Source organism: Prionailurus bengalensis, chromosome F2 (genome assembly GCF_016509475.1).
Source record: "Prionailurus bengalensis isolate Pbe53 chromosome F2, Fcat_Pben_1.1_paternal_pri, whole genome shotgun sequence".
NCBI lineage: Eukaryota > Metazoa > Chordata > Mammalia > Carnivora > Felidae > Prionailurus > Prionailurus bengalensis.
Window position 1 is genome coordinate 42,774,497 of NC_057353.1, and position 16,935 is coordinate 42,791,431.

General features: G+C 42.7%; 1 protein-coding gene across 1 annotated transcript; it reads right to left on the bottom strand.

The window, feature by feature from the left end:
• Positions 1-15,462: 15,462 nt before the first annotated feature.
• Positions 15,463-16,467, bottom strand: LOC122495626 (protein kish-A). Its single transcript, XM_043601419.1, has one exon. It carries the CDS (start codon positions 16,406-16,408, stop codon positions 16,190-16,192), a length of 219 nt encoding a protein of 72 aa, XP_043457354.1. The 5' UTR covers positions 16,409-16,467; the 3' UTR covers positions 15,463-16,189.
• Between the last annotated feature and the right edge of the window lie 468 nt (positions 16,468-16,935).

Genomic DNA, 16,935 nt, shown 5'->3' on the forward strand with positions numbered 1-16,935 from the left:
GGGCTCCTGTCCCTCAAACATGCCAACCTACCTAAAGCCTTGGTCCTAGCAGCACCCCCTGCCTAGATCCATATGGCTCACTCCCTCACCAATTACAAGCCTTTGCTCCGATGTCACTCTCTCAGAGAGGCTTACCTAAAAACTTCAGTGTTTAAGTTGCAACACCAACTTCATCCACTCCCTGTCACATTGCTTTATTTCCATGTCTCCATGACACTCACCTTATTTTTTTTTAATTGTGATAAAATACACATCACGAAGTTTATCATCTTAACCATTTTTTAGTGTACAGTGTAGTCATGTTAAGTACATTCACACTGCTGTGCATTCCATCTCCAGGACACGTGTCATCTGTCCCCATTAAACAACAACTCTCCATCCCCAACCCCCGATCCCACTGCCAGCAACCACCATTGTAATTTCCGTCTCCATAAGTTTGACTGCTTACTCCTGGTACCTCATGTAAGAGGAACCGTGCAGTATTTGTGGTTTTCTGTGGCTGCCTTATTTTGCTTAGCATACTGCCCTCAAGTTTCATCCATATTGTGGCATGTGTCAGAATTCCTTTCCTTTTTAAGGCTGAATACTATTTCACGAATATACGCCACTTTGTTTACCCATCAATGGACACTTGGGTAGCTTCCACCCTTTGGCTGCTGTGCATAAGGCTTCTATGAACATGGGTGTATAAATATCTCTTTGGGACACTGCCTGCAATTCTTTGGGGCATATTATATACTCAGAAGTGGAATTGCTGAATGCTATGTTAATTTTATTTTTACATTTTTAAGGACCTGCCATACTGTTTTCCACAGCAGCTGCACCATTTTACATTCCCACCGCAGTGCACCAGGGGTCCCAATTGCTCTACGTTTCTGGCCAATACTTGTTATTTTCTGTTTGTGTGTTTGTGTGTGTTTTGTAGTAGCCATCTTAATGGATACGAAGTGTCCTCTTGTTGTGGCTTTAATTTGCATTTCTCTAGTGTCTAGTGCTGTTGAGCATCTTTTCGTGTGCTTGTTGGACATTTGTATATCTTTGGAGAAACGTCTGTTCAAGTTCTTCGCCCATCTTTTAATCCGGTCATTTGGTTTTTGTAGTTGTTGAGTTATAAAAGTTCTTTATATAGTCTAGATATTAACCCCTTATCAGATACATGATTTGCAAAAATTCGGTCCAATTCCACAGATTGCCTTTTCATTCTGTAGATTGTATCCTTTGATGCACAGAAGTCGCTTACTTATTTGTTGTATTTACTCTTTTATTGTCTCCCTCTAGAATGAGGGCATGGCCCCTAAGGGCAAGGTCATGTCTATTTTGCCCACACCTATATTCCCAATCCTTGGAATAGTGCTTGGCACTTAGTGGGATCTCAACAAATATTCACAGAATAAATGAATGAATGAATGAATGAATGGACAGATCAGAGTTGGGACTCAGGCCTTTTGCAGTTTCTAAAACCTACATGCATTGGGAAAAAATTAAATTAAGTAAAATAAAAATCTGAAGCATAGCTAATACTTATTAAAAAGAAAAATGCTCTAAGACAGTAATTTACAAATAGGTTACCTGAATTAAGCGGTTTTTAAAAAATTCTCCCATATGAAGCTGGTTTCCCAGGCTACCTGTAGAACATGTCTGCCTCCTTCTTTGGAATCCATTAAAGTGACAACTCAGCGTATGTATGAACACAAACATGCGCTTGAGCTCCATTTCCCCCACTCTGGATTATTGGCTGTCCTCGTTCCTTTCCCACCCACCCCTTAATGCCTGGCCTCTCTCCCACATCCTCTTCCCTTTTCTGCACCGCTCCCTGTGGCCCTCTCTCAGATTGCAGGGCCCTGGCTGTGCCCCCATATCTGCTTTATGTCCAAGGTCCCAGCCTGCTCTGTCAGGGATTACTTTGCCTCCATTGTTCCATCGAGGACCACACACAGGGGCAGGACTCAGGTACCCTTCACTCTAAGGAGGCCTGTGGGAATCTGGAGAAAGGAATGAAAAGGGACAATGATTGAACAGTACTTAGGAGAGGGTTGTTAAATGTCAACCCCGATTAATGATAATGGTAATTTAGAATCTGCTTATGGTTTCCATTGTTAGGCTTTGCCAAGAAGTTTCCAACGTGGTATTTCAAAGGGTTCCAAGTCTGGCTGAGGCTGCAGACCTAGTTTCTGATGCAGGGATGTCAGCCAGTCAGGGTGAGTGTGGTTTAAGAGGAGTGGTGTGCTTGACACAGGGTGTCCTCTCATTCATGCGGGTCCTGTCTGGTCAGGTGCACCTCTTCTTTCATGTTCATCAGTACTCACCCACCCCAGTGCAGCCATTTAGAGATGGTAACCTCGATTATTTTCATTACAAAGACAAGTTGTTGAGATTGTCCCTTCTCCTCTATTCCCTCTTCTAGGTTTCCATAATCACCCAGCCATCAAACAAACAAACAAACAAACAAAAAGAGTAACTACACTTCCCAACTGGGAACAATGGGCTTTAGTTTGCCAGAGGGGCACAATGAAGTGGTCAAGTGCAGGTGTGCTGGACTCAGGCTGTAGTGGTTCAGATCCTGACCCCGCTGTTTTCCAGCCTTGATTTCAGCAAAAGTCTTAATCTCTCCAGGATTCACTCTTCTCATCCAGAAAAACGGTGATGATTGTAGAACCTACGTAGTGATCAGTTGTGAGAAATAAATGAGATGCCACATATAAAATCCTAAGAAGAATTTCTGACATATGGCAAGTGTTTGGCAATGCTAGTTATCACTTGCATTGTATAGTGAGGGGCCCAGGGTCTCCTCCTTTAGGACAGGGTTTCTCAGCCTCAGCACTAATGACAATGTGGACCTGAGGAATCTTGGTTGTCGGAGGCTGTCTGTACTGAGGCATATTTACCTATCCCTGACCTCTACCTACTAGATGCCAGGAACGATCATCCTTCCTTCCCCCATCTCTGCTTCCTCACCCCAATTGTGACAATCAAAAATGCCTCCAGACATTAATAAATGTCCCTGAAAAGGGGAAGGGGGAGGGCGGGCAAGCTTCCCCTGATTGAGAACCACTGTTTTAGAATAAACAATGAAAATTATATAAATGTGTATCTCAATGGCTACGCCCCACTGGGCAAAGGTGATTTCCCTTAAACTGAAAATTTCAATATTCCAGTGGGGCTTTGAAGAGTTCCGTATCACAGAAAATAATCCCAACACACTTCTCATCATTGCAGCCCTGGTCATCCACTTTTAGCACCTCCATCCAGCTTTCATCCCTGCCTTCCAGAGAGTAGCCATTCCTCAGCTCTCTTCTGGCTCAGCTCCCACCAGAGGGGAAGCAAGACTTGCTGCTGCCACCACCACCACCACCACCACCACCACCACCACCACCCGCCCCTGCCGGCCACACACACACACACACACACACACACACACACTGTATGGCACACACTAGCTGCTAAATGAAGGTGTGTTGAATGAAAGCAAAAGCGTTAAGTCTGAGCGCCTTAGCTCAGTTTTTTTTTTCCCATTTTCTATTTGGTTTTGGCTCAGAGAACATCACCTTTTCAAAAACACAACAGATTCCACGCAAAACAAAAACTAAATGGCAGACCCGGAAAACAGGAGAAGCAGCCCAGCAATGGAAGAAAAAGAGAAAATGACAAAGGACTGATGGTGGGGTACCCTCTGACCCCCCATCCTGGGGAAAATGTTACTCTCTTTTTAGCTGAAAATGCATTCCTTTTCCTATTTTATGGATGTAATGAGCAAGGGAAGAGGAGAAGGGGGATCCTCCTCAGGAGCCTAGATATCAAGGCAGTTTCCCCAACTTTCTGGCTGCCCCCAAGAAAGGAGGTAAAATAGGGTGACCAATTCAACAGAGTGGAACAGTCTCTTCCAGAGGAAAATAAGGGCTCAGAGCAGAACTCGGAGGAGAACTCAACAACAAGAATAACACCACCAACATCTAGCTCTGAAGCTGAGGTAGAAGAGAAAGGGAAGGGAAGGTAGGAAAGCCAAGGAAACACCTGGAGGTGGTACATGAGGGAGAAAGTCAGGATTGACCATGTGGTTCTACTTGCTAAGAGTCAATAGTCTTAGTCTTCTTTTTCTCTTGGCCATAATCTGGGCTCGGATCAGGCCATCCAAACTATGGGCACTTAGTAGTAGACTCTGAGCAGGGGTGTGGTGGGGAAGTCCTAGATGGAAATATTCCACTGGATTTAGTGGGAGGGTAGGAAGAGATCCTCCTAATTCTGAAGGGGGGTGGGGAATGGGGCCACAGTGAAATCTGGGTAAACTGAGAAGACTAAGGGGTTGGTGTCCTCCTTCAGGCCTCCTTCTTGGCTTCTTCCATGAAATCTCTCTCTTTCTTGTAGCATCCTGATACCACTGATTTCCTGAAACAAGGGTGTTCTTGTTCATCTCATCCTCCAGAAATTCTATTTCATCCACTCCTTTCCCTGTGCTCTAGCAGAGGAAGCTTTCTGACAGGACTTGGCACTGAACTGCTCAGACAAGGAGATTCCCACGAAGAGTTCTTAGATAGCAGATTTTGCCAATGGCTACCTTGAGCCCATGGGGTAGAATGTTGTAGACATTGTCTTGATATTTCTGGGGATATATTATTTTTAGGAGCTGCTGCTCTCATTCTTCAGTTGAGGATCTGTTTATCTACTTTCTTCATAGACTTTTGCCCTCAGAAAATGACGGAGATGGTGTTGCAGCATGACATGGGTCACATGCTGCCATTTTGCGTTGACATTCAGGTTTTGCTGGGTAAATTTTGGTTCAGTCGGAGCTCAGTACTACCAGTTGTCTAGGCTTGTAGGTGAGGTAAAACCCAGCATAGAAATGTGAGGTAATAAACAGGGACCAGGCAGACCACCAGCTTATAGAAGTTAGTGTTGAATTGCCCAGGGAAATGAAGACAGGCAGACCAAGATGAGGTGGCTCAGATGTCTTAGTCAGTTTGAGCTGGTCTAATGAAAATACTATAGACTAGGTGGCTTAGGCAATTAATATTTATTTCTAACAGTCTGGAGGCTGAAAAGTCCAAGGTCAAAGTGCTGGCCAACTCAATTCCTGCTAAGAGCCCACTTCCTGGTTTGTGGATGGATGCCTTCTTGCTGTATCCTCACATGGCAGAGAAGGATTGTGGGTCATGGTGAAGAAAGCAAGCTCTCTCATGCCTCTTCTTATAAGGGCACTAATCCCATCATGGGGACTCCACCTTCATAGCTAAATTAAGTAATTTAATTTACTAAGGCCTAAAGGCCTTATCTCCAAATACCATCCCTTTGGAGACTAGGACTTCAGCATAGCATATAGATTTAGGGGGTACACAAACGTGCATTCCCTAACACTTGGGCCACTGTCTATTAGAGTGGTTAGCTTGAAGTTTCAGGAGCAAATTATAGAGTACTCCATTATTAATGGTCTCCACCAACCACTAGACAAAGAAGATGATACTTGGCCAAGGTGTCTGAAACTCAAGCTAAAGCTTACCAAGAGGTGCTCAGGGGCCTGGTCGTAGACCTTGAAAATGAGAACCGTGGCCATGCCAGAGCTCATGTCCCCCACACAGAGTCAGCAGGAAATCCTGAAGCCTGTAACACCTTTATGTGCCCTGGGTATCTTACCATGAGGGAGTCTGAGTGGTTATTCAGATAATCTTAGCTGTCTTATCATGATGGAGACTGTCATCTCTGCTTCTTCCTTTCTGTGGCCCTTGTCTGTTCCAAACTGACTAAAGACAAAGTTGTCTGACCTGAAGATCTAGCCAAAAGGACTTGAGCAAACATATTTCACAGTCCTGATTTATAATCATCCTAGATGACATGAGGAGCAAATAGACGACCTGAAGCTCCATTGCAACATCTGGAGATCTGCTCTCACTAGATTGCTGCTCCCTTGCGAGTAGTGGTGGGTGCAGTGCTGTGCTCATCACTGAACACCAGCCAGAACTCAGCACCCACGTGATCGCCATACTGCACAGTTTGGGTAGGCAAGGGTCCCGTCAGGGGTAGCATTTATTTTTATTTTTTACTCACCTCAAAGTAGGTGGAGAACAACAGACTCAGAATCATACCTTTTTTTCTGTTTATCACACACTTTAAGAATGGGACCTGGCCTGGGAAGCTGCAGCCACTGAATGTGAGTCCAGAAATCCCCAGACTCTGTAGCTCTTGTGCTTCATTTATTTTTCTAATTGTTTTTGCCCTTTTCCGGTTAGAAGCTTCTGAAGGGCAAAAGAGAGCGTCTTCCCCTTCCAATAACTGTCTCTTTACCCAGAAAATTGTTCGAGACTGGCCAATGACTTGGCAATCACTGGCTATTTAAAAGAAAAGAAAAATACTTTGCAGACTGTCAGCTTCACAGATATCTCTCCTGGGCTTCATTTCTCAAACATGACCCTTGGGTGGATTTGGCTTGAAAGGAGAAATTTCAGTGGTATGAGGACAGCAATTTTTTAGGGCTCCATTATGTTCCATGGCTCACTTTTCTTGTTGTCAGAACTGAAGAAGCACCAGCTACACATACATCAAGATAAGAGCTGTGTTTCCATTCATGAAACGGGAGGGTTCTCGTGGGGAACCAAGGAGTGTTTTACATTGCAAATGGTAAAAGGGAATTTGCTTGAAGGTCTTGTCTGGCTTTTGATCATCCGGACAGGCTTACTGAAAGAGAAAATTTGTTTATTTTAAGGACAAAAATTGTTTTTTTCATTGCATCAAATATGTGTTGCAGCTGCTTAGACGCACTGTTCTGAGAGGCACATAGGGTGAGCCTGTTCAACCTAGGTGGACAAAATAGTCGATATACTGATTTTAAAAAATAACAGCAACTATACTTACTGCAACCAGTTTGTGAAAGTCAAGAGGACTTTCAAAATCCACATCTGACTGCCTAAATGAACAGCATCCTACAATAACCAGAGGTCAATAACCAGAGTTAATAAGCAAGTGTCCATTTGCATTAAGAGAAATAGAACAGGAAAACAGAGAGAACCATGTTTATCTGGTTCCTCTTTTCCCACCATGGGACCAAGACTCCAAGAGAGAACAAAGCTCACCTAGACTGCCCATGCTAAAACTAGCAGCTTTCGGAGGCATCTGTTAGCTGCACAACTTTTATGAACTTATTATGGCCATGTAGATACCTCTCTCTGGCCCCCTCCAAGCTCAAACTCCTGGATTTATCGCCGGTCTGCAGAGTAGCCAGCACTAGGATGGCATCTGTCTGCTGCCCTGTCTCATTAAAGCACTTCTAGGGAAGAGATCATGTCTTTTCCACCTTCTAATTCTTACAATATAGTGTTTTGCAGATGCTTATAAACTTTTACTGGGAGAATGAATGAATGAGCTTCTATCAGTATTCCAGAGCGTGATTAACATTACCACAAGCTGTTGTCTAAGTGTACATGAGAGGAAAAATTTGAATCCCAAGGGCAGCTTCAAATCCTAGGTCGATGTGCATATCCTTTATCGGTTGTAGCTCTTTCTATGGCAAATAAGAAAGCCCGATCCAAATGGCTTACCTGAAAAAGAATCTGTCTATTGCTCATAAAGCTGAAAATCTAGTGATGAGGCTAGCTTCAGACATAGGACTCAGAGGATATCATGAAGACCCAGTTTCTCACTCTATTAATTGTGCACTCCACCATGTTGTCCATATTCTGTGATAGGCTCTCCCCTCAAGGCTGTAAAGTTGTCTCTTGCCACTCCAGCTTGTATCCTTCTAGGTTCAAGTCTAGCATTAAAAACAGGGCCCTGTCCCTCAACAGCTCAGTAATGAATCCCAGAGTTGAGCTTCCCTAGGTCTGATTGGAGCTAAGTGTATATGCCTGTACCAGCCACAATGCACAGGGGGTGAAATACAACGTTAGGACTGGACCTAGTCTCACATTCCAGTGCTGGGTTCAGTGAAGTCAGCTAAATGCTAAGCACTTGATCTGAACATCGAATAAGGGTGGTTTCCCCAAAAGACACTCAGGGCATTCTTGCTTCAAGAAGTAGGTATGGGGGTGCCTGGGCGGCTCAGTTGGTTGAGCATCCAACTTCAGCTCAGGTCATGACCTTGTGGTTCATGAGTTCAGGCCCCACATCAAGCTCACTGCTGTCAGTGTGGAGCCTGCTTTGGATCTTGTCCCCCTTTCTCTGCCCCTCCCTTGCTTGTGCGCTCTCTCTCTCTCTCTCTCTCAAAAATAAATAAAAGTATTTTTAAAAATTTTTTTAAAAGTAGGTATGAATGTCAGGTGGTAAAGACAACAAACACTCACTACCACCTTGAACTTGCTTTCTGGTTTTCTTATCTTTTCTTGTGTCTCTGCACCCACATGGCTGCATATTACATTCCTTTTCTTTCTCTTTCCTTCTCTATTGGTATCTCTATTGATATCTCGGTCCCTTTGTCAAACACATATTAGTGCCATTTCATCCCTGGCTGCTCTCTGCCTCTTCAGCCATCTTTCTTCTCCTGCCTCCCCACCAATTTCCATCTAGATTTGAACTCACAACCATCATCTACAAGAATTAGAGTACCCGCTGGGGGTAAGCCTAGTACTAAAACTGTAACATCAGCTGGAACTATTTGCTTTCTCTAGTGACCACAGAATCTCCCTCATTTTTCATCAGCTTTTACCTTCTGTTTCTATAACCCCATCAAAACCAAATATACCCAGGCTTCCCGTATCCATCTCAGGAAACAAGATTAACCACTTTCCTTCAGCCTTGGCAGTGTGCCCACCCCCAGCACCCCTCCTCCCTGTTTCCCCATCACACTGTCACCCCATCTCAGCCCCTCCAGCCTTCCACTCTCTCCCCACCCATCTCTGCTTTCTTTCACCAAACTCGCTTCTCACATCCCTGAAGCCCTGTTTCTGGAGCTGCTTCCTTTCACCACCCTCTCAGAGATTTCCTCATAGTCAAAATATTTGCGTCTCCTCTCTCCCTCACCTTCCACATCCAAATTGCCCTGCAGACCTTGCAAACAGACCCTACAGGTGTCCCCTAGTTCCCTCCCTCCCCTCCTCTCTGTTCCTTTCACCCTGCAAGAGTGCTGTCCCCCTCCCCCTCTCCCTTGTTCCAGTCTCACCTTCCTTCAATCTGCCCTTCCATCGTCCACTGCTCAAAGTTCACTTGTGGAACACTCCCCCTCTTTAACAATTTTGCATGGTGAGCTGCGGAACCAAAGTTATATGCTCTAGCTTTGAACTCCCAGTGCTCTTCATGTGCCCTCCTCTGTGGTCTTAATCCCACAGATACCCTGTGTGCCAGGTGCACCGCCCTGCACGTGCTCACCCCATGGATCCACCTGGAATAATGTTCTCATCTTCCCTCCTGCCACTCCCACAACTGGAAAATAACTCTTCTTTCCTCGAGGCCCCCATCAGCCATCTCCAACAATCTGATACTCATATTGGCCCCTCACCCACAGGACCTTCATCCCACCTTAACACAAGACAAAGCCCTTCCTACTGTACTCCTCTAACACTATCACTTTGATTTGTAACTGCTTATTTGTGATGGTCTTAGATTCCAGACCATGAGCACTGTGAGGGCTGCCTCCACACATCACTCGACTCTGTCCCTGATGCCTCATGTGGCATCTGAACTGTGCCTCTGTTCTTGAAGCTTCATCTTCTGTGCATCTATTTTATTCCCCAGACTATCGCCTCTCTATTTTCTCTTCTGCCCCCATTTCTGATCCACCAGGATCGAGAACCCACCATGCCCTCCACACTTCTTCCTAGATATCTTTTCTCTAGAAAATCACTTTTGCTTCCAAAAGCTCCCACTGGGGCTCTGATCTTGCCTTCTTCACATCAGGCTCTGCTTCCTCCACCTGTGCATGACTTCATCCACCTCACAAGTATGTATTGTTTGCTCAACACTTTCATATAATAAATATCAATTGTCCCTGGGGATCTTGCCACCACATGGAGCAATGCATTGCTCCCTCATGGTCCCCCTCATATCCCCTTGTGTCAGGAGATCACCATTTAGGTCCCTTTTTACTGTTCCCATCATCCTGCTTTGTCTGTTTGTTTGTTTTACAGCAACCTCTCCAAAAGCTATCCCTCCCCCTCCATATGTGATCTATCCCTTGACCATGAATGGTGTGTAAACTAAGGTTAAGGGGACTATATAATTTACCATCTAAGCCAAGACGCTTGGGCAATGAACAAGGGAGCTATGAATAGTTTCAGCAGGTATAAACTGGGACCCTCCCTGGCCAATCAGTACATGTGGCCTCCTTTCTTATTTGACCCGCCCAGCAGGATCCACTGCTTTAAATGCTTCCACTGGGGTCTAAGCATGCCCAGCATCATCTCCCTTCTCTTTATCCCAGCCTCAAGACTTCCAGCACTTCCCCTGCCTTTAGCATCAAATTCATCCTCCTCCTCTCCTCCTCCTGCAGTTTGCTGAAGAGTCTACCTGATCCAAACCCTTTGCTCCATCTTATGTCAAGCAGCCACGGGTGACTTTTATTCTTGATTCATTTTCCTCTCTGTTTCTTCTTCAGGCAGTGCTCACCTATAGGAATCACCTCCCCGTCGCCGTTCCAATTTACTTTTCTCCTCCTAATTGAAACCCAACGTGAAGTTCACCTTCACCTGAAATGATGGTGAGGAATCAGGGGAGAAAATACTGCTATCAAAAGCCAAATATTGACACCCCCCCCATTTATTTGCATACTACATTATTTACAGGAGAGAAACACAGAGAAAATAAAGAGGGGAGGTGGAAATTAGTGTTTATCCACACAATCTCTTTTGCATTTTACCCTATAAGCACCTTGCACTTAGGACTCCTTGTATCTTGATAATATCAGTATCAAGGACGTTAAGGGCTTTCTCAAGTGATTATTCATGAACATTTGGGGGCGGCTTCAGCTTTCTTCAAAATAAAGTTGCCCAAAATGGTACCTAGAGGCTCAGAGCTACAAGAAGAAATGTTGATAATTTTCTGTTCTCAGTGGCATTTTTCAGTTTAACAAATGTTTTTAGTCCTAAAGGCATGAGCACATTTAAAGATGGGTGTCCATTCTGACACGTGCCTGCACATTTCTCACCTTCCGGCTGCTGCTGCTCCCTCTTCTGGTCAGCACTGAGGGAAAGTGCAGAGGCAGGGGTGCGGGAGGCGGAGAGTGAGAAAGACAGTTCGTCTTACTTTGACAGGACAAACACAAAGATGGGAGATAGGCTCCACTCAATTATCACATTTGGTTTAATCAGCTTTGTGAGGCTTTTCATTCTAATCGGAGAGACCGAAAATGCCCACCATCGTTCTCAGCAACTCCAGAGAGTGAGAACAATCGCTCCCTTTCTCATCAAAGCCGGCAACCCTGCCAGGCACCTATGGCTGGAGTGCACGGCCCACCCCTCTCCCCTGTCAGCCTGACACCAGGGAGCCCTGCCAAACTGAAAAGGAAGGGGATGGCAGTTCGGGTCATTACAGAGCGTTGCCAAAAAGTGCTCAGAAAATGGACAATTAATTTCGGCTGTCAAAACAGATACTAGAAGAGCCCAGTTAGATTTCAAGCATTTTTTTCTCTCCCAGCAAATCCAAGGCTTTGTCGGTGATAAGGGATGGAGCAGATTCTGGGGATGTTTGTGAGACGATATTACACAGTGGTTAAAGACTGCTGTGGACTGTGAGATCAGATTGCCTGGTATGAGTCCCAGTTGTGCTTTTTTTCCGGCCTTTTTTCCTTTTTCACAGGCACTTTACCTAACCTCTCTGAGCCTCGGTTTTCTTGTCTGTACATTGGGAAGAGTACAAGTAGAGAGGAGGAAAAGGGAGAGGAGCAAGATGTGTGGACAGCACTAAGCTTTGCCAGGTCCCAGTGCAAGCAGTCTATAATGGTTGCTGGTTTTTATTATTATTATTGGTAGTGGTGATATTATCATGCCAAACCTTCTGCTTCTCTTGGAAGTTAATAGATTCAGTTTGTTTGCTCCCTCTTCCTGAATGATTACTGGGTTTGCCCAAATTTCAGAAAATTTTCTGAAGATCTCCGGGGCACCCTCGCTGGTAAGCAACGATTTATTGACTCAGTAAAAATGTTCCACGTGAATGTAAAACCTCAAAGAAAAGAGAAATATTTTTTGTTGTTGTTCTCCCCCAGTGAGGCCATAGTGTAGATGACACATACATAAGTAAAATGGAATTTGAAAAGCAAGAGGCAGAGTATTTTGAAAAATTAAAAGTTTCTTATAAATCTTTACGAAAATGCATCTGTGTCAACACAATAAAAATAATATCCCAGCCTACTGGTTTTCATCTTCCAGCCCCGGGCAAGCACTAACACATTAACCCTTCCACCACCATCCAGTGCATGGAAAACCAATTGCCACCGCTCTTTAGGGCACATAAATGAACACCCTTGCCCTCATCTCCCATGACAAGAGCTTTCTCCCTCACAAAATCGTCATTTTCCAGATAATTCAAGAAAGCAATATCTTAAATGCACATCAGACAATACCACTTAATGATATTAACGATAAGCCCTCTTCACAATTAAGAAAAATAAGCAACTTTTTCATTTTTTTTTTTAATGTTTATTTATCTTCAGGAGACAGAGAAAGCATTAGCTGGGGGAGGGGCAAAGAGAGAGAGAGACACACACACACAGAATCCAAAGCAGGCTCCAGGCTCCGAGCTGTCAACACAGAGCCCAATGTGGGACTCAATCCCACAAACTGTGAGATCATGACCTGAGCCAAAGTCAGATGATTAACTGACTGAGTCACCCAGGCGCCCCTGTTTTGTTTTGTTTTGTTTTTTTTAATTTGAATGCTCACCCTATGTTGCTGACTCCTCTGCTTCTCTATTCCCATTGCCGTGTCCCATACTACTAGGGAGAATTTATGCAACACTCTTCCTTATTTTATTCTACTTATTATTTTTATTTTTTTAATTATTTTAAGTCAAGTGTAGTTATATTAGTTTCAGGTGTACAATATAGTAACTCAGCAATTCTATACATTGCTGAGTGCTCATCGTGATAAATGTACTTTTGATCCCCTCACCTATTTCATCACTGGCCCCACCCCACCCCCCTGCCCCACAGCTTCCCCTCCAGCAACCACCAGTTTGTGCTGTGTAGCTAAGAGTATGCTTTTTAGTTTGTCTCTTTCTTCTTTGCTCATGTATTTTGTTTCTTAAATTCCACATATGAGTGAAATCATATGGAATTTGTCTTTCTCTATTTCACTTAGCATTAAACCCTGTAGATCGGCCCATACAGTTGCAAATGGCAAGATTTCATTCTTTTTTATGGCTGAATAATAATCCATTGCATAAATACCACATCTTCTTTATCTGTCCATCTATCGATGGGCCCTTGTGTTGTTTCCATAATTTAGCTATTGTAAATAATGCAGCAATAATATGCAGATGCATGTATCTCGTTGAGCTAACGTTTTCGTATTCTTTGGGTATTCTTTGCTCCACATTCTCGCCAATATCTTCTTTATCTGTCCATCTATCGATGGGCCCTTGTGTTGTTTCCATAATTTAGCTATTGTAAATAATGCAGCAATAATATGCAGATGCATGTATCTCGTTGAGCTAACGTTTTCGTATTCTTTGGGTATTCTTTGCTCCACATTCTCGCCAATACTTGCCGTTTCTTGTGTGTTTGATTTTAGATATTCTGACAGGTGTGAGGTGATATCTCATTGTGGTTTTGATTTGCAGTTCCCTGAGGATTAGTGATGTTGAGCATCTTTTCATGTGCCTATTGGCCACCTGAATGTTTGAATGTGGAGGAATGTATACTCATATCTTCTGCCCATTTTTACATTGGATTATTTGTGGAGTTTTTGGCGTTAAGTTGTATAAGTTCTTTATGTATGCATGTTATGTATGTTGGATACAAACCCTTTAGCAGATATGTCATTTGCAAACATCTTCTCCCATTCAGTATGTTGCCTTTTAGTTTTGTTGATTATTTCCTTTGCTGTGCAGAAGCTTTTTATTTTGATATAGTCCCAATCGTTTATGCATGCTTTTGTTTCACTTGCCTTAAAAGACATATCTACAAAAATGGTGCTCTGGCTGTTGCCAGAGAAATTACTGCCTTTGCTCTCTGCTAGGATTTTTATGGTTTCAGGTCTCACATTTAGGTCCTTAATCCACTTTGAGTTTATTTTGTGTATTGTGTAAGAAAGTGGTTCAGTTTCATTCCTCTGCATGCTGCTGTCCAGTTTTCCCAACGCCGTTTGTGGAGAAGACTGTCTTTTTCGCATTGCATATTCTTGCCTCCTTTGTCAAAGATTAATTCGCCATGTAATAATGGGTTTATTTCTGGGCTCACCATTCTGTTCTACTGACCTATGTGTCTATTTTCTGCCAGTATCATACTGTTTTCATTACTACAACTTTGTAGTGTATCTTGAAATCTGGTAGCTGCAGTTTTGTTCTTCTTTTTCAAGATGGCTTTGGCTACGCAGGGTCTTTTGGAGTTCCATACAAAATTTTAGGATTGTTTGTTCTAGTTCTGTGAAAAAAGCCTTTGGTATTGTGGTAGGGATTGCATTAAATCTGTAGATTGCTGTGGGTAGTATGGGCATTTTAATAATATCTGTTCTTCTAGTCCATAAGCATGGGATATCTTTCCATTTGTTGGTATTGTCTTCAATTTCTCTCATCAATGTTTTATACAAGTCTTTCACCTCCTTGGTTAAGTTTATTCCTAGGTATTTTATTATTTCTGGTGTAATTGTAAATGGTATTATTTTCTTAATTTCTCTTTCTGCTACTTCATTATTAGTGTATGGAAATGCAATGGATTTCTATGTGTGGATTTTATATCCTGTGACCCTACTGAATTCATTGATCACTTCTAGTAGTTTTTTGGTCGAATCTTTAGAGTTTTCTATATATGGTATCCTGTCATCTGCAAAGAGTGAAAGTTTTACTTCCTCCTTATTAATGCGGGTGTCTTTTATTTCTTTTTCTTGTCTGATGGCTGTGACTAGGACTTCCAGTACTACGTTAAGTAAAAGTGGTAAAAGTGGACATCCCTGTCTTATTCCTGACCTTGGGGGAGAGCTGTCAGCTTTTCACCATTAAGTATTATGTTAACTGTGGGTTTTTCATATGTGGCTTGTATTATGTTATGTCAATACTCCTCTTAAAAACCTTGCAACCTGTCGTGCCAATTATCTCACAGACTGCCAGTTATCTTCCCAATATGCCTGTTCTCCCTCCTTCCATGATTACAGAACCTCAGTGTTATTTCCAGCAACAATGTATCCAAGCAAAAGACTACATTCCCACCCTCCCCTGTAGCCATGGTGAGGTCTTGTGACTAAGTTCTAGTCAATGAGATGCAAGTTAAAGTGTTATGTGAAACTTCATAAAGGCTCTATAAAGGTAATCGACACTGCTAGGATGAGAGTGCACCCTTCTTGCCTTTCCTTCTTTCTCTTTCTTTTTTTTTTTTTTTTTTTTTTTTTTTTCAGAGAATGACAGCTGGTCAATTTATTTGTAAGATATTTATCCATACTTATCTAGAGTTTTCAGAGGCTACTGGACCAGTCATCTATTCTAAACTTTTATGTTACATATGGACATTTTCTCAATAGTACTCTTAAGTCACATCTCATTTACCTTAAGAACCACACAGGCTTGTTTTCAATAGTTGAAATGCCTGTAGTACACTATATAGTTTGCTTAGATGTACTCTGTTAATGGTCTGGTGTGGCCACAGGAAAAGCAAGCATTATTAAATATGAATGCAATCCTTACCAACACAAATTAAACCTTTTTTTTCCCCCCCAGTAAAAAAGCTAGCCCAGAAAAATGTCTCATTCTATAAAGATTAATCATTTCCAAATCACAGTGAAAGGAAGTGGAATAATTTACCAATTTTGTTTTCTATTCTATGTCTTAAGAGATACCTCACTAAAAACTGGTATCCGACATAACAGAATAACATTTGCAGAATGTAATATTGTAGTGAGAGTACAGAGGTTGATTGTTACAGACATATTAAACTCTGCGTGTTAAATGGTTACATCCTATTTACATAGAACATTGGTCCAATAACAAAAATAGACAACAGCAGCTGGAAATTTATCTCATTCAATGTTCAGAGATAAAAGGGTTAACCATTCTTTCCATTATTTTCTATAGATAAGTCCTTTTTTCATACTGTAATCCGATGGCAATTAAATTCTGATATTTTTCCGAGCTACTGTATGAAGAGAATGCTGAAAGCCATCACTATACAGCATACTGCAACGTAAGGACTCTTCCGTTCACCAATTCTGGCGCACTTCCAAAATATACCCAACAATCCAGTTTTATTTCTGTCCAGGAGGCTGGGTGCCAAAGATCGGATATAAGCACAGGTACATATAAGCAGCAAGATTACAGTCAACAGACTCTGAAAATTGAAAATGGCAGACATAGTGAGGCCGGCGAAGCCCCAGCCACATCACCCTTCCGGCTCCTTCTTTCTCTTTCTTGCCTACTGGAATAGGGATGAGATGCCAGGAGCTCCAACAGCTATCTTGGACTATGTGGCAAACTTGAAGGTAAAAAGCACATTTAAATGATGAAAATTCCTTAATGTCTAAGAAATCGCCATATCAACCCTACAGTATCAAATTCCAAATTTATTTTATGGGAGAGAAATAAACTGTTTTGAGCCACTGTTATTTGGGGCTTTCTGTTTTATGCAGATGAACTTGACCCTATTGACACACCTTTCTGTTCCTTTTTTTTTTTTTTTGACTCCAGGATGAATTCTCTGCATTGGCTCATCTGAATATCTGTTCTCAGAGTTTGTTTTACCCGAGATAATATAACAAGGTTTATTACACTGCCCACCCTGTAACCTTTAAGTAGCCTAGTAAAATATATAGCCCAGGTGCATTTGCTCAGCGGGGTTAATAAGATGTATGTCAGAACTTTGATTTTCCAAAGGCATATTTC